This window comes from Gadus chalcogrammus, chromosome 22 (assembly GCF_026213295.1).
Source record: "Gadus chalcogrammus isolate NIFS_2021 chromosome 22, NIFS_Gcha_1.0, whole genome shotgun sequence".
NCBI lineage: Eukaryota > Metazoa > Chordata > Actinopteri > Gadiformes > Gadidae > Gadus > Gadus chalcogrammus.
In genome coordinates, this window is record NC_079433.1 from 7,387,058 (window position 1) to 7,406,007 (window position 18,950).

The following is an 18,950-nucleotide window of genomic DNA, read 5'->3' on the forward strand; positions in this document are numbered from 1 at the left end:
GCCACATACTTGAGCAACAAGTTATTTGTTACGAGAAAAGTGCTGTTACTTTTCTCATTGGATGAAATATGGAAAATGTGACCATACCTGTGACAACAATAGATTCAGGATCAAAGGAGATTCCGCCAGCGGAGGTGTTGGTTGCTGCCGTCGTCATGGTCTCCAGTACATCGGCAGTTGAAACGGTCACTTCAGGTGATGCTGTGTTATTGAAAACAAGCTCCACCTCTATTGTAGTGTTTCCATCGATGGACGGGCTGAAAAACAGATTGCCATCATTATGAGACCATTCAACTTGAATACAACTTGAAAGCTTGATGCTCTAGCTTACAGTTCGGGAACATATACCATCATGTTTAGCTTATAATGCATACAACAGAACTTATTCTTTGACCCTATGGTGCCTGGATCTGAATAGTATTGTTTAGATCGTTTCAATTAGCCTTTATCATTGTGCGTTGTGATTGACCCTAAACTACATCGGTAAAATTGCTACTTTTCAGAAATTAGAACAATGATTGAAATTTGTCAAAAGGACCTATATTCATATGGAAAATTTGGTTATTTAAGAAGGATCATTTACCTGAATCCAAGGACAAGGGTGGTGATGAAAATCGACCCATAGGCCTCCAGGAAGATCGCATCGCACTATGGGAACAGCATACACAATTTTAAAAGATGGACAACCCCTTAAAAATGAATGCAATCAATGCAAATCTCTCTGAAGTTAAAGGTTCGTAAAATGACGTCTCAATTCACGACTGTATGAAATCCAAATAAACCCTGTAAAGGTTTTTGGAATTATCTAGTGTAGTGCTGTGTGCATTACCGCTCATGAGGCCAGACATGTAAAAGGTTTCACCAGATGAAAGCAAACCACAACGACAAATATGGCAAACACGCTGAACGAATCAAGTGATATGGAATGCATCGCAAGGTTATCGAAGGACGAGAGGCAAAAGAGGGCAACGTGAAAGACTTCAAGTTTGAAATGATATCAACTTACAGATGTCACAACAGTTGTTTGCAGTTCTTGAAACTCTGCAGTCGTTTGGTTTGTTAACTCTGCAGTGAAAGGCTTTGATAGTGTAGCCTCTACCGTGAAAGACACAGTAGGAACTGAGGGTTCTGGAGTTGCCGTAGTTGTTGTTGGTGCTGTCGTTGAGGTTGGCGTTTCTGAGAAGGAACATGTCACTTGTAACTATGTATTTGTACATGCATAAGCGCAAGAATCAGGGAAAAGCCACATACTTGAGCAACAAGTTATTTGTTACGAGAAAAGTGCTGTTACTTTTATCATTGGATGAAATATGGAAAATGTGACCATACCTGTGACAACAATAGATTCAGGATCAAAGGAGAATCCGCCAGCGGAGGTGTTGGTTGCTGCCGTCGTCATGGTCTCCAGTACATCGGCAGTTGAAACGGTCACTTCAGGTGATGCTGTGTTATTGAAAACAAGCTCCACCTCTATTGTAGTGTTTCCATCGATGGACGGGCTGAAAAACAGATTGCCATCATTATGAGACCATTCAACTTGAAAGCTTGATGCTCTAGCTTACAGTTGGGGAACATATACCATCATGTTTAGCTTATAATGCATACAACAGAACTTATTCTTTGACCCTATGGTGCCTGGATCTTAATATTATCGTTTAGATCGTTTCAATCAGCCTTTATCATTGTGCGTTGTGAATAACCCTAAACTACATCGGTACAATTGCTACTTTTCAGAAATTAAGAACAATGATTGAAATTTGTCAACAGGACCTATATTCATATGGAAAATTTGGTTATTTAAGAAGTATCATTTACCTGAATCCAAGGACAAGAGTGGTGATGAAAACCGACCCATAGGCCTCCTGGAAGATCGCATCGCACTATGGGAAAAGCATACACAATTTTAAAAGATGGACAACCCCTTAAAAATGAATGCAATCAATGCAAATCCCTCTGAAGTTAAAGGTTCGTAAAATGACGTCTCAATTCACGACTGTATGAAATCCAAATAAACCCTGTAAAGGTTTTTGGAATTATCTAGTGTAGTGCTGTGTGCATTACCGCTCATGAGGCCAGACATGTAAAAGGTTTCACCAGATGAAAGCAAACCACAACGACAAATATGGCAAACACGCTGAACGAATCAAGTAATATGGAATGCATCGCAAGTGTATCGAAGGACGAGAGGCAAAAGAGGGCAACGTGAAAGACTTCAAGTTTGAAATGATATCAACTTACAGATGTCACAACAGTTGTTTGCAGTTCTTGAAACTCTGCAGTCGTTTGGTTTGTTAACTCTGCAGTGAAAGGCTTTGATAGTGTAGCCTCTACCGTGAAAGACACAGTAGGTGCTGTCGTTGGAGTTGGCGTTTCTGAGAAGGAACATGTAAATTGTAACTATGTATTTGTACATGCATAGCACAAGAATCAGGGAAAAGCGACATACTTGAGCAAAATGTTATTAGTTATGAGCAAAGTCCTGTTACTTTTATTATAGGTGTGACATGCATTCACACATTCATACTAACAGGCCACTTATGTCCTTGGTGACTAGAGAGGCGTCCCTCTCATGTGAGGAGCCTAGAGAGGCGTCCGGCTCATACAAGGAGCCATTCATTCGCGTATCAATTCTAGAGATACAAGCAGCCCGGGTGTTTGAGAAACTCAGACGCTCAAGGCCACAAAATCAAGTGTAATTCCCGCGCATAGCCAAGACGTCCACAGGTCTGTTAACGTGTATCTGAACCCACTGTTTCAGCTTGAATTCGCACACGTAAGTTATACGATAAAATATAAATTAAAAAAAATGTTTTTTTGAGCTGAGCGTTCTAGGAAGGAGGGGGCGTGTTACGACCCATGGCAACTTTGTGGAACTATTTTAGTATTGTCGTTGTGTATGAGTGATATAATGACCGATGTTGTATATAAATTGCGCCACACACCATGCGATTGTGAGTTAAACCCTCATTTGGACACGGACATCAGAATAAACCGCTGCACAGATAGAGCCCCACACACTCACATACACCGTGGCGTTATAATGAGAAGCCCTACTCTTTCTCGGACATGATAATCTAAATCAACGGCTGTCCAGAACGAGCTTCACATATCTGCACACTAAAGACTCTTTCTTTCTTTCAAAAGATAGCATCTTTTGACTCTGGTCTGCCTCAGACTGTTGCTGGACATCCGTTCTGTTTTACGCCCCTCCATGTTTGTTTCTGTGTTGGTCGTGCACTTGTAGTGAATGTAGTCCTGGTTATGATAGCAAATTATTTCCATTACAAATTCCTTGAGGATCCTACAATGCACCGAATATGATGAATTTATAATTGCGGATACGCTTTTTTCAGTGTACAAAATGTCCAAATTGTTTTTCAATTGTCATTCAATTTTGCGGATCCCTACATCTAAAGCGTGAAAATATGCTTGAACATGGATGATCTTTCCCTTTGAGATAGTTGTGGTAGGCCTACCTGGTGGATTTGTGGGGACGGTTTCTGGAGAGACCGTAGAGAGAGTTGTTTTGTGCCGTTTCATTTTATATATAGATATAGATAGGCCCTACATATATAGTTACAACTTCCCTTCACGCTATTAACATCTTGAGCTCCATGACATGCAATCAGCCACAACGGAGCATTTGCCATTAATTTCATGTTCCAATAGAATGTGATTCTTTTGATGAAATATACCCATTGATTTGAGGTTTGATGTTAGCTATATTAATTCAATATATATTACAAAAATATTTTTTGTTAACTAATGGCAGCTTACCTATCATGCAGGTGTCGCTGTAGTCTGGGCAGCAGTCAGGGATCGGTCGTGAAGCACATGATTCGTCACAGAAGCAACCATTGAAACAAGATGGATTTTCGCCTGAGCAACACATGGAAGAGTTTGCAGAACAGTTCCCTGAAGACCACAAACGCAAAGTAACAAGGAAATCAGTACAAAGCTTTATATCCATTGGGAATAATTACTGCCCTTCTTGCTAATATTCGACAGAAAGTATACATCTTACAATTTCACAGATCTATGGAATAGCGGCATAATGATAATAAACCTAATTAACTAATTAGAAGTACCTAATTAACAATGCAAAAAAGAAATGTAACTCTATTTTTGTTATTCACGGCCAATGATTATTGTATTTACTTTCCCCTCTATTCCAAATATGAATTATTTATTATATAATTATTATAGACTTGCAAGTTAAAATATAACTTGCTATATAACTAAATATATATTTTTAAATTAAAGGTTTGAAATTAAAAACAATTGTATATAATACCTGAAAAGGAAAGAATAGGGAAAGTTGTTTCGTTGGTTGAGGTTGTGTTGGTGAAATTAGAGGGTTGACTTGTTGGGAATCCTGAAAAGGAAAAACACTCAATGCTGTTAATTGAGTGTAATTTTCAGAAATGGCACAGCCGTCACCCTTCTGTCTTCCCCTCTGTAAATGTAACAGAAATGTCTGTCTTGTACAATAAAAACGATGTTTTACCTGTAATGCAAGTGGCGTTGAAGTCACTGCAGCAGTCGCCAATCCGAAGACAAGCCACGTCACAGAAGCAGACCCTATTGCAGCTGTTATCCTGCCCCAAGCAGCACAATGGGGGATCGCTGGCGCAACCTTCCAGCAGAGGACACAATTGCTCCACAATCAATTGAAATTATTTAAGCCCTGCTGGGATTCCTATTGTTTGAAATCAACATATAGGCACCTAAATGAATAGACCTTGACACCTGAACCATTGATTCCAGTGCTTCATTTATGCCTTGTGTATTCGATGTGTTGAATACAAACAGCAAAGCGATACATTGATATCAATGGGTCACTGTACTTGGTAGAATGTTGCAAACATACGCTACTGACTATCAACTTTACACCGATTTTACCAGCAAGACATAGCATAATAAATATAATATTTAACTATAATATTCTAGATATGTTTATATATATATTATTTGGCACCGTGGCACCATAAATAAAGGATGTGAAGGGAAAGAAGTAGACTCAAAGTACTGTAAGAGCTAAGTGATAAGTCTATACAAATGGGGTCACGCAAATGGGAGCCAACATGGTTTCATGTAAAACAATTGGATAACTTATCAGGATTAGGGGAGATAATGTGTTGTCAACAAACACAACAGTACAATACAAAACTTTTGAAAAACAGTCAAACTTTGTATGTTTAAAATGCTTTCGCATTCGTTTCAGAAAGCATGCCAGCTAAAACAACACAGGATCAGCTTCATAATTTCTCTTCGACTCAGATGTGGGCTTGCAGCACAAGGAGAGTAAATCATTACTAGTATGGCCACTCTTCGTCCAGGAATAAGTGTGTGTTTGTGTGTGTGTACACGTGCATGAGCGTTGGTAAGTGTCTGCTTGCGCATATATCTCCATCAAGCATACAGTTTCTGGTTACGATGAAGTTATGTAATAAAAAAACTACTAACTAAATGTATTCGATGAAGGTGCAGCTGTTGTGTTCAGCGAGCCATTTGTAGAAGCACTTGTTGGGCTGGAAGTTGTAGTCGTTGAGGTTGGCGTTTCTGAGAAGGAACATGCCACTTGTTACTATGTATTTGTACATGCATAAGCGCAAGAATCAGGGAAAAGCCACATACTTGAGCAACAAGTTATTTGTTACGAGAAAAGTGCTGTTACTTTTATCATTGGATGAAATATGGAAAGTGTGACCATACCTGTGACAACAATAGATTCAGGATCAAAGGAGATTCCGCCAGCGGAGGTGTTGGTTGCTGCCGTCGTCATGGTCTCCAGTACATCGGCAGTTGAAACGGTCACTTCAGGTGATGCTGTGTTATTGAAAACAAGCTCCACCTCTATTGTAGTGTTTCCATCGATGGACGGGCTGAAAAACAGATTGCCATGATTATGAGACCATTCAACTTGAATACAACTTGAAAGCTTGATGCTCTAGCTTACAGTTCGGGAACATATACCATCATGTTTAGCTTATAATGCATACAACAGAACTTATTCTTTGACCCTATGGTGCCTGGATCTGAATATTATTGTTTAGATCGTTTCAATCAGCCTTTATCATTGTGCGTTGTGATTAACCCTAAACTACATCGGTACAATTGCTACTTTTCAGAAATTAGAACAATGATTGAAATTTGTCAAAAGGACCTATATTCATATGGAAAATTTGATTATTTAAGAAGGATCATTTACCTGAATCCAAGGACAAGAGTGGTGATGAAAATCGACCCATAGGCCTCCAGGAAGATCGCATCGCACTATGGGAACAGCATACACAATTTTAAAAGATGGACAACCCCTTAAAAATGAATGGAATCAATGCAAATCCCTCTGAAGTTAAAGGTTCGGAAAAATGAGGCCTCAATTCACCACTGTATGAAATCCAAATAAACCCTGTCAAGGTTTTTGGAATTATCTAGTGTAGTACTGTGTGCATTACCGCTCATGAGGCCAGACATGTAAAAGGTTTCACCAGATGAAAGCAAACCACAACGACAAATATGGCAAACACGCTGAACGAATCAAGTAATATGAAATGCATCGCAAGGTTATCGAAGGACGAGAGGCAAAAGAGGGCAACGTAAAAGACTTCAAGTTTGAAATGATATCAACTTACAGATGTCACAACAGTTGTTTGCAGTTCTTGAAACTCTGCAGTCGTTTGGTCTGTTAACTCTGCAGTGAAAGGCTTTGATATTGTAGCCTCTACCGTGAAAGACACAGTAGGAACTGAGGGTTCTGGAGTTGCAGTAGTTGTTGTTGGTGCTGTCGTTGAGGTTGGCGTTTCTGAGAAGGAACATGTCACTTGTAACTATGTATTTGTACATGCATAAGCGCAAGAATCAGGGAAAAGCGACATACTTGAGCGACAAGTTATTTGTTATGAGCAAAGTGCTGTTACTTTTATCATTGGATCAAATATGGAAAGTGTGACCATACCTGTGACAACAATAGATTCAGGATCAAAGGAGAATCCGCCAGCGGAGGTGTTGGTTGCTGCCGTCGTCATGGTCTCCAGTACATCAGCAGTTGAAATGGTCACTTCAGGTGATGCTGTGTTATTGAAAACAAGCTCCACCTCTATTGTAGTGTTTCCATCGATGGACGGGCTGAAAAACAGATTGCCATCATTATGAGACCATTCAACTTGAATACAACTTGAAAGCTAATGCTCTAGCTTACAGTTCGGGAACATATACCATCATGTTTAGCTTATAATGCATACAGCAAAACTTATTCTTTGACCCTATGGTGCCTGGATCTGAATAGTATTGTTTAGATCGTTTCAATTAGCCTTTATCATTGTGCGTTGTGATTAACCCTAAACTACATCGGTACAATTGCTACTTTTCAGAAATCAGAACAATGATTGAAATTTGTCAACAGGACCTATATTCATATGGAAAATTTGGTTATTTAAGAAGGATCATTTACCTGAATCCAAGGACAAGAGTGGTGATGAAAATCGACCCATAGGCCTCCAGGAAGATCGCATCGCACTATGGGAACAGCATACACAATTTTAAAAGAAGGACAACCCCTTAAAAATGTATGGAATCAATGCAAATCCCTCTGAAGTTAAAGGTTCTGAAAAATGACGTCTCAATTAATATGGAATGCATCGCAAGGGTATCGAAGGACGAGAGGCAAAAGAGGGCAACGTGAAAGACTTCAAGTTTGAAATGATATCAACTTACAGATGTCACAACAGTTGTTTGCAGTTCTTGAAACTCTGCAGTCGTTTGGTCTGTTAACTCTGCAGTGAAAGGCTTTGATATTGTAGCCTCTACCGTGAAAGACACAGTAGGAACTGAGGAATCTGGAGTTGCCGTAGTTGTTGTTGCTGCTGTCGTTGAAGTTGGCGTTTCTGAGAAGGAACATGTCACTTGTAACTATGTATTTGTACATGCATAAGCGCAAGAATCAGGGAAAAGCGACATACTTGAGCGACAAGTTATTTGTTATGAGCAAAGTGCTGTTACTTTTATCATTGGATCAAATATGGAAAATGTGACCATACCTGTGACAACAATAGATTCAGGATCAAAGGAGAATCCGCCAGCAGAGGTGTTGGTTGCTGCCGTCGTCATGGTCTCCAGTACATCAGCAGTTGAAATGGTCACTTCAGGTGATGCTGTGTTATTGAAAACAAGCTCCACCTCTATTGTAGTGTTTCCATCGATGGACGGGCTGAAAAACAGATGCCATCATCATGAGACCATTCAACTTGAATACAACTTGAAAGCTTGATGCTCTAGCTTACAGTTTGGGAACATATACCATTATGTTTAGCTTATAATGCATACAACAGAACTTATTCTTTGACCCTATGGTGCCTGGATCTGAATAGTATTGTTTAGATCGTTTCAATTAGCCTTTATCATTGTGCGTTGTGATTGACCCTAAACTACATCGGTACAATTGCTACTTTTCAGAAATCAGAACAATGATTGAAATTTGTCAACAGGACCTATATTCATATGGAAAATTTGGTTATTTAAGAAGGATCATTTACCTGAATCCAAGGACAAGAGTGGTGATGAAAATCGACCCATAGGCCTCCAGGAAGATCGCATCGCACTATGGGAACAGCATACACAATTTTAAAAGAAGGACAACCCCTTAAAAATGTATGGAATCAATGCAAATCCCTCTGAAGTTAAAGGTTCTGAAAAATGACGTCTCAATTAATATGGAATGCATCGCAAGGGTATCGAAGGACGAGAGGCAAAAGAGGGCAACGTGAAAGACTTCAAGTTTGAAATGATATCAACTTACAGATGTCACAACAGTTGTTTGCAGTTCTTGAAACTCTGCAGTCGTTTGGTTTGCTAACTCTGCAGTGAAAGGCTTTGATATTGTAGCCTCTACCGTGAAAGACACAGTAGGAACTGAGGGTTCTGGAGTTGCCGTAGTTGTTGTTGGTGCTGTCGTTGGGGTTGGCGTTTCTGAGAAGGAACATGTCACTTGTTACTATGTATTTGTACATGCATAAGCGCAAGAATCAGGGAAAAGCCACATACTTGAGCAACAAGTTATTTGTTACGAGAAAAGTGCTGTTACTTTTGTCATTGGATGAAATATGGAAAGTGTGACCATACCTGTGACAACAATAGATTCAGGATCAAAGGAGATTCCGCCAGCGGAGGTGTTGGTTGCTGCCGTCGTCATGGTCTCCAGTACATCGGCAGTTGAAACGGTCACTTCAGGTGATGCTGTGTTATTGAAAACAAGCTCCACCTCTATTGTAGTGTTTCCATCGATGGACGGGCTGAAAAACAGATTGCCATCATTATGAGACCATTCAACTTGAATACAACTTGAAAGCTTGATGCTCTAGCTTACAGTTCGGGAACATATACCATCATGTTTAGCTTATAATGCATACAACAGAACTTATTCTTTGACCCTATGGTGCCTGGATCTGAATAGTATTGTTTAGATCGTTTCAATTAGCCTTTATCATTGTGCGTTGTGATTGACCCTAAACTACATCGGTAAAATTGCTACTTTTCAGAAATTAGAACAATGATTGAAATTTGTCAAAAGGACCTATATTCATATGGAAAATGTGGTTATTTAAGAAGGATAATTTACCTGAATCCAAGGACAAGGGTGGTGATGAAAATCGACCCATAGGCCTCCAGGAAGATCGCATCGCACTATGGGAACAGCATACACAATTTTAAAAGATGGACAACCCCTTAAAAATGGATGGAATCAATGCAAATCCCTCTGAAGTTAAAGGTTCGGAAAAATGAGGTCTCAATTCACCACTGTATGAAATCCAAATAAACCCTGTCAAGGTTTTTGGAATTATCTAGTGTAGTACTGTGTGCATTACCGCTCATGAGGCCAGACATGTAAAAGGTTTCACCAGATGAAAGCAAACCACAACGACAAATATGGCAAACACGTATGAACGAATCAAGTAATATGAAATGCATCGCAAGTGTATCGAAGGACGAGAGGCAAAAGAGGGCAACGTAAAAGACTTCAAGTTTGAAATGATATCAACTTACAGATGTCACAACAGTTGTTTGCAGTTCTTGAAACTCTGCAGTCGTTTGGTTTGCTAACTCTACAGTGAAAGGCTTTGATATTGTAGCCTCTACCGTGAAAGACACAGTAGGAACTGAGGAATCTGGAGTTGCCGTAGTTGTTGTTGGTGCTGTCGTTGAGGTTGGCGTTTCTGAGAAGGAACATGTCACTTGTAACTATGTATTTGTACATGCATAAGCGCAAGAATCAGGGAAAAGCCACATACTTGAGCAACAAGTTATTTGTTACGAGAAAAGTGCTGTTACTTTTATCATTGGATGAAATATGGAAAATGTGACCATACCTGTGACAACAATAGATTCAGGATCAAAGGAGAATCCGCCAGCAGAGGTGTTGGTTGCTGCCGTCGTCATGGTCTCCAGTACATCGGCAGTTGAAATGGTCACTTCAGGTGATGCTGTGTTATTGAAAACAAGCTCCACCTCTATTGTAGTGTTTCCATCGATGGACGGGCTGAAAAACAGATGCCATCATCATGAGACCATTCAACTTGAATACAACTTGAAAGCTTGATGCTCTAGCTTACAGTTCGGGAACATATACCATTATGTTTAGCTTATAATGCATACATCAGAACTTATTCTTTGACCCTATGGTGCCTGGATCTGAATATTATTTGTTTGGATCGTTTCAATTAGCCTTTATCATTGTGCGTTGTGATTGACCCTAAACTACATCGGTACAATTGCTACTTTTCAGAAATTAGAACAATTATTGAAATTTGTCAACAGGACCTATATTCATATGGAAAATTTGGTTATTTAAGAAGGACCATTTACCTGAATCCAAGGACAAGAGTGGTGATGAAAATCGACCCATAGGCCTCCAGGAAGATCGCATCGCACTATGGGAACAGCATACACAATTTTAAAAGATGGACAACCCCTTAAAAATGAATGGAATCAATGCAAATCCCTCTGAAGTTAAAGGTTCGGAAAAATGACGTCTCAAGTAATATGGAATGCATCGAAAGGGTATCGAAGGACGAGAGGCAAAAGAGGGCAACGTTAAAGACTTCAAGTTTGAAATGATATCAACTTACAGATGTCACAACAGTTGTTTGCAGTTCTTGAAACTCTGCAGTCGTTTGGTTTGCTAACTCTGCAGTGAAAGGCTTTGATATTGTAGCCTCTACCGTGAAGGACACAGTAGGAACTGAGGAATCTGGAGTTGCCGTAGTTGTTGTTGGTGCTGTCGTTGAGGTTGGCGTTTCTGAGAAGGAACATGTCACTTGTTACTATGTATTTGTGAATGCATAAGCGCAAGAATCAGGGAAAAGCCACATACTTGAGCAACAAGTTATTTGTTACGAGAAAAGTGCTGTTACTTTTATCATTGGATGAAATATGGAAAATGTGACCATACCTGTGACAACAATTGATTCAGGATCAAAGGAGAATCCGCCAGCGGAGGTGTTGGTTGCTGCCGTCGTCATGGTCTCCAGTACATCGGCAGTTGAAACGGTCACTTCAGGTGATGCTGTGTTATTGAAAACAAGCTCCACCTCTATTGTAGTGTTTCCATCGATGGACGGGCTGAAAAACAGATTGCCATCATTATGAGACCATTCAACTTGAATACAACTTGAAAGCTTGATGCTCTAGCTTACAGTTCGGGAACATATACCATTATGTTTAGCTTATAATGCATACATCAGAACTTATTCTTTGACCCTATGGTGCCTGGATCTGAATATTATTTGTTTGGATCGTTTCAATTAGCCTTTATCATTGTGCGTTGTGATTGACCCTAAACTACATCGGTACAATTGCTACTTTTCAGAAATTAGAACAATTATTGAAATTTGTCAACAGGACCTATATTCATATGGAAAATTTGGTTATTTAAGAAGGACCATTTACCTGAATCCAAGGACAAGAGTGGTGATGAAAATCGACCCATAGGCCTCCAGGAAGATCGCATCGCACTATGGGAACAGCATACACAATTTTAAAAGATGGACAACCCCTTAAAAATGAATGGAATCAATGCAAATCCCTCTGAAGTTAAAGGTTCGGAAAAATGACGTCTCAAGTAATATGGAATGCATCGAAAGGGTATCGAAGGACGAGAGGCAAAAGAGGGCAACGTTAAAGACTTCAAGTTTGAAATGATATCAACTTACAGATGTCACAACAGTTGTTTGCAGTTCTTGAAACTCTGCAGTCGTTTGGTTTGCTAACTCTGCAGTGAAAGGCTTTGATATTGTAGCCTCTACCGTGAAGGACACAGTAGGAACTGAGGAATCTGGAGTTGCCGTAGTTGTTGTTGGTGCTGTCGTTGAGGTTGGCGTTTCTGAGAAGGAACATGTCACTTGTTACTATGTATTTGTGAATGCATAAGCGCAAGAATCAGGGAAAAGCCACATACTTGAGCAACAAGTTATTTGTTACGAGAAAAGTGCTGTTACTTTTATCATTGGATGAAATATGGAAAATGTGACCATACCTGTGACAACAATTGATTCAGGATCAAAGGAGAATCCGCCAGCGGAGGTGTTGGTTGCTGCCGTCGTCATGGTCTCCAGTACATCGGCAGTTGAAACGGTCACTTCAGGTGATGCTGTGTTATTGAAAACAAGCTCCACCTCTATTGTAGTGTTTCCATCGATGGACGGGCTGAAAAACAGATTGCCATCATTATGAGACCATTCAACTTGAATACAACTTGAAAGCTTGATGCTCTAGCTTACAGTTCGGGAACATATACCATCATGTTTAGCTTATAATGCATACAACAGAACTTATTCTTTGACCCTATGGTGCCTGGATCTGAATATTATTGTTTAGATCGTTTCAATTAGCCTTTATCATTGTGCATTGCGATTAACCCTAAACTACATCGGTACAATTGCTACCTTTCAGAAATTAAGAACAATGATTGAAATTTGTCAACAGGACCTATATTCATATGGAAAATGTGGTTATTTAAGAAGGACCATTTACCTGAATCCAAGGACAAGGGTGGTGATGAAAACCGACCCATAGGCCTCCCGGAAGATCGCATCGCACTATAGGAACAGCATACACAATTTTAAAAGATGGACAACCCCTTAAAAATGAATGGAATCAATGCAAATCCCTCTGAAGTTAAAGGTTCGGAAAAAAAAGTTTCAATTCACCACTGTATGAAATCCAAATAAACCCTGTAAGGGTTTTTGGAATGATCTTGTGTAGTACTGTGTGCATTACCGCTCATGAGGCCAGACATGTTAAAGGTTTCACCAGATGAAAGCAAACCACGACGACAAATATGGCAAACACGCTGAACGAATCAAGTAATATGGAATGCATCGCAAGGGTATCGAAGGACGAGAGGCAAAAGAGGGCAACGTGAAAGACTTCAAGTTTGAAATGATATCAACTTACAGATGTCACAACAGTTGTTTGCAGTTCTTGAAACTCTGCAGTCGTTTGGTTTGTTAACTCTGCAGTGAAAGGCTTTGATAGTGTAGCCTCTACCGTGAAAGACACAGTAGGAACTGAGGAATCTGGAGTTGCCGTAGTTGTTGTTGGTGCTGTCGTTGAGGTTGGCATTTCTGAGAAGGAACATGTCACTTGTAACTATGTATGCATAAGCGCAAGAATCAGGGAAAAGCCACATACTTGAGCAACAAGTTATTTGTTACGGGAAAAGTGCTGCTACTTTTATCATTGGATGAAATATGGAAAATGTGACCATACCTGTGACAACAACAGATTCATGCTCAAATAGGTGTTACTTTTGTTAAATTGATTGAAAATGGAATGCACAAGCATACCTGTTACAGCTATAGAATCCGTATCAATTGAGATTCCGCTCGAACAGGTTGCTGCTGCAGCCAATCTCATGGTGTTCAAAACTTCACTTGCTGATGGGATCTCTTCAGGTGAGGCTGTATCATTAAATACAAGCTCCCCCTCTATTGTAGTCGTACCAGTCGTGGACGAACTAAAACACAGATTGCCCGCATGATTGTACAATTCAACTTGAATTTATCTTAAAAGGTTTTGTGATGAAGCCCAAACTACATATATATAGTACATATATCCCAAGGAGATTAAATTCCCACTATCAACAATGACGTTATTTAAGGAGGAATATTTACCTGAATCCCAGGACATTCGTGGTGTTGAAAACCAGCCCATATGTCTTCCGAAAGAACTCATTACACTATGGGCAGACCATACAGAAGTTAGAAAAGTTAGTTAGTACGCTGAATGAATCAATTAATATGAAATGTATAGTAAGGTAGTCAAAAAATGACATGAAGTAGAAGCAAAGTCAGTGACAACTTACCACCATGATAACAGCCGATGCCAGTTCTTGAAATTCTTTAGTTGTTTGGTTTGTTAACTCTGCAGTGAAAGGCTTTGATATTGTAGCCTTCAACTTGAAAGTTGGCGCTGAGGTTGGAGTTGATGGACTGTTTGTAGTGTTTGAATTGGTGTTCAATGCTCCAAACGTTGTGGGAGATCCAGTTGAATACGTATGTGGCATGTCAGCGAGGGTACCCACAATGACACCTGTTTTTAATACAATTTGATTATTTCTTGGTACTTCATGTTTATAAACCAATACATATATAGTTCTATGAATATTAAACAATTTTGTATAACTATTAATTACCATTGTTTAAAAAAAACTGCGAATGTGTATAATTTTTCAATTTTCTGAGAATGTATAATCTCAAATTTAATCTGCATTAAAATTAAATACCAATATTAATTAATTAAGCATGCAGATACATAGGGAAGTTAGGAAATTTAATTTAATTTGTTGCCTTACCCATTACAATTAGCAGGGCTGCGGTGGATTGCTCCACAGCCATCCTGTGTTGAGCCATCTATAAAGCATAATGTGATTTATGGAAACTAGTTATAATAGGTTATCAGTTGATCGTATATTTTACATTTAAAAAGCAAGTTCTGAAAGGAAGAATTCTGCAAATATTGTCAAATGAATAATCTCCAATTTCTGTTGCTAGCGGTCACTCACTCAAAACAATTACAAAATATCTATTTTGATGACGCCGTGAAGAACGGGAGATGGGAGTTGTTGTCTTTACCATCATTACCATCAAAATCTATCTGATATGACTCATATAGGGCATATATCAGGTGCAGGACGACGTAATGTAACAAAGTTGTTTAACAGTTACGATGAGTCACTTCAATCGGTTTCATTCTAATGGAATTGCCGAGAATTTAGAAGAATCATCTACAGATGTTTGGGTAGATGATTCTTCTAATTTCTCAGCCATTTTGTTAGAATGAAACGACATGAAGTGACTCATCGTAACTGAAAACAACTGTAGTTAAGGTCTAATTTTATGTGCGGAATGAATCATGGCGTAGCCCAGCCAAGTGCTGGGCTACGCCATGATTGACCTTATGATTGACCGCCACGATTGGCCTTATCTACAGTTGATTTCAGCTATTATGAATCACATCATGTCGTTTCATTCTAATGAAACACCTCCATACAAACAACCGTAAATAAGGCCTAATGTTATGTGAGGAATTCAATCAAGGGGTAGCCCAGCACTGTTATTCGTGGTCAAAACAAGTATACAGAAAAATTACCAAAGTTACCAAACGTTCGAAATAGATTCAAATCGCTATTTAGAAGTGTAGAAGAATATACTTTATATACATAGAGTGTATACTGCAGGTTTAACTGACTGACTTGCCAAATGTTTACATTGGTGGAAACTATGGCAGAAGTACTCGTTGAGAATCAAGCATCTAGAGGTTTTTGGTGTTTCTGGCATCCCTCATCCAACAAGTGTGCATGTAGAGGAGGTGCTAAGACTGTCGGTAGTCCGTTTGTTGGTGAGAGAGAATCAATGTGTTGGGTGCAGCTCTACAATGAAATATGATTTTATCAATTCAAAGGTATGGGCACCACATTTTATCACAGATGGCTCTTTTTTTTTTAACCATTATGTGTTGGAATTGCTGGAATAGCTTTGTGGCTGGCATTAGCCACTTGTCAAAATAGCACGTTGTAATTGGCCTGATCAATATTAGAATATCATATTAATAAATTAGGTATCTACTGGATTACTTTTTATCACACTGTTCCCCCCCAAAAAAGGCATATGACACCTTTGATATACCAAATGTAACGGAACGTTACCGTAAATAAAACGTAAAATATTTTAATATTAACTCTGGTTATTGTAAAGCTGTGGTAACTACCAGTATGTTCAAGAGTATCAAAGGTATTTCAAAGCTATGAAACCAATGAAACTTGCCAAGCAATTATGTTTAGAGGGTTATATTTGTAATTTTCTAACAGTGAAACACTATATCTACTTATTTTCAAGCTATATCAATTTAATTGAATGCCATTTTCATATAACAGAGCACATTTAGCGTTTGTCAATGAAGCACTAAACATCTAGGCAAAAATAACTACTAAGGTACTTACCCAAAACAAAAATCCGTCTTTTGATTTCTTTTTATTTATTGATCTGTCTTCTAATGAATTGTAATCTGTATTCTAACAAACGTATATGCCCTCGGAGAAAAACATTGTCTTGTCTTATTGTTAACCTTTATGTGGATGTATCGGTCCTGCCGCGGCTTTAGACAGATTTAATCCCTTCATTATCGTCCCAGCCTTATATATGACAGGTGTGTCACCAAACATTCCTCAGGCAACTTTTGTGGCCCAACCTGACTGGAACACCATCCTCATGAATACCAACAATGATGCCATTATGTAATTGTTTGGACAGCCAATGAAAAGAAAACTGCAAGCGAATTCTGTGTATTTATACATTATACATAATAACCATGCACATAAATATCCACATGTTATGATTTATGCTAGACATTTTAATTAGCCTACCATACAACATTTGAAAACAAATTGAAGTGTCATTTCTTTTGGAATTTCTTAATTTCTATATTGAGGGAGAAGGATAAAATCATGATAAAAGAGGCAGTATTTATCTTTTTAGTTATGAGCTCTCTGATCATTTTAAAAGTCATGTTTATCATTTCTAATTCAAACTCTGGCAGTTCTACAAGTTTGTTTGCCTGATTCCTCGCTTTTCTACATTGACTGTAACACATAGGCCTACATTCAAATCATAAAACGAATCAGACTAGCAAGAGCAAACTGATAACTATTGACTACAACCATACTTTGTATATATACAAGCATTATGGCAAGCATTAACAGGCCTTATAGGACACTCCACCAGCCCTTGGACCCGAGGAACTCCTTTCATTAGCATGGAAGAAAACTTAATCCAAGCAAACATTTAAAGTAATTTAATTAAGGCCATAAGTAATAATGGATTGAATTTATATAGCGCTTTTCTAGACACTCAAAGACGCTTTACGGGGAAGGGGGGGACCTCACTCGGTATGAGGTGAAGTATGGTGTCTTTGGTGATGGGGTGCTGGCCGGTTGACCGTCAGGGGAGTCCAGGCATCTAGTCGCAGTCACCGCAACACGCTAAAACCGATTTAGTTCTGAATAAGACGGGTAACCGCTAACTGCTTATCAACAGTAACAATTTCCGCAACTGAGGGCACATAGGTGCCAAATGAATGAGTGAGGTAGGTTTTCAGCTTTGCTTGAAATAACTTGGCAGTGAGCTTCGCTGATTACATGTGGCAGATTGTCCCATATTTAGGGTCCTCGATTGGAGAACACTCCTGCTGATTTCTCCTTAGCCTTTGGTATTGAAAGTTCTTCCACTGAGGATAGAATTCTCAGTCTCGCAGAATTTCTGGAATTGCATACTGTGCCGAATATCCTCAATAAAATATAGTTAGCAAAAGAAGATGCCATGAGTGCGCCTGTTCTCTATTATTGGTGAGTGATGTGTTAAAATAAGAAATTCTGCAACATTCTTAGATTGGAACATTATATTAGCTACTACATTAGAACATTTTCTACTCTACCTTCCGTGCACGTGGTGTTTATTGGGCCTCTATTTTATTTTTTATTTTGGAAAGGCCAGCCTGAACTTCTGAAAGAAATGGAATGTCATCTTGCAAGATCCCTGGTCTCTAGATGCTACAATCCATATCCTACAACACCTTTCGGTTCTGGAACATTGAATACTCCACCCTGGTTACACCCTCCACATGTATGCCATTTAGTAAAGCAGTTTATGTGTCATATGGGCGTGTTGGTTCCCCATTATAGCGCATTGGTAATTACAGAAACAAAACAACAATCAATATAATTGCTCTTTGAACAATATCGAAATTGCACTCCAAACAACGCGATCTCCAACCTAATCAACAGAGTTGATTAAAAAGTTGACCAAAGCAGAGTAGCAGAGTACAAGAATAGCTGTGCACATTCCCCCAATAAACTGATCCAAGAAACAGCATAATTCACGTTTTTTTTATTCAATCTGAAGTTATAAAATCACGTTATTTCAATCAATTATCTTTGCAATGTGCAGTCATCTGAGCTGGTATGTTTTTGTGTTTAGTGTTATTAAGTATTATTTTACGTAACAGATGCCGTTCTTTCAATAAAAACGGTGTTCAATTGACTCAGGTATGAAATGTATTCTTCTTCTTTTGGATTGACTATGCCCATAACTATAACTTTGCCATTACCAAAACATTACCAGACCTCTCAATGTGGCGGAATATCTGCAACAAAAAATCCCATGATGCATTTGAATGTATAAAGCCCAGACAAACAACAAACTACGAACGAAATAACCCTAACTCTCACTAAATTATAAATATTTTTCCAGAGTGTGCGGGCTACTTTAATTTCAAATTATTAAAAAATGTAATCTTTTATTTTAAATTATTAATAATTTTAAACTCAAGTAGGTCTGGTACCAACTTGAGTGTGTGCAGACGCTACATGTTTAGAGTCTAAGCTCACCAGTTGAGGGCAG

At 38.9% G+C, this 18,950-nt stretch overlaps 2 protein-coding genes across 2 annotated transcripts; both read right to left on the reverse strand.

Annotated features, from left to right (window-relative positions):
* Positions 1–579: 579 nt before the first annotated feature.
* On the reverse strand, positions 580–8,981 carry LOC130376233 (mucin-5AC-like). The gene is made up of 15 exons (XM_056583454.1): positions 8,856–8,981; positions 8,535–8,599; positions 8,040–8,209; positions 6,636–6,805; positions 6,212–6,276; positions 5,716–5,885; positions 5,467–5,562; positions 4,508–4,636; positions 4,295–4,375; positions 3,778–3,915; positions 2,239–2,372; positions 1,816–1,880; positions 1,330–1,499; positions 1,110–1,201; positions 580–648 (listed from the first exon to the last, which is right to left on the reverse strand). Exons 1-15 carry the CDS (start codon positions 8,979–8,981, stop codon positions 580–582), a joined length of 1,740 nt encoding a protein of 579 aa, XP_056439429.1.
* A 3,130-nt stretch (positions 8,982–12,111) lies between these two features.
* Positions 12,112–16,679, reverse strand: LOC130375409 (mucin-2-like). The gene is made up of 8 exons (XM_056582321.1): positions 16,496–16,679; positions 14,360–14,906; positions 14,169–14,233; positions 13,842–14,011; positions 13,450–13,619; positions 13,027–13,091; positions 12,530–12,699; positions 12,112–12,376 (listed from the first exon to the last, which is right to left on the reverse strand). Exons 2-8 carry the CDS (start codon positions 14,690–14,692, stop codon positions 12,198–12,200), a joined length of 1,152 nt encoding a protein of 383 aa, XP_056438296.1. The 5' UTR covers positions 14,693–14,906; positions 16,496–16,679; the 3' UTR covers positions 12,112–12,197.
* Between the last annotated feature and the right edge of the window lie 2,271 nt (positions 16,680–18,950).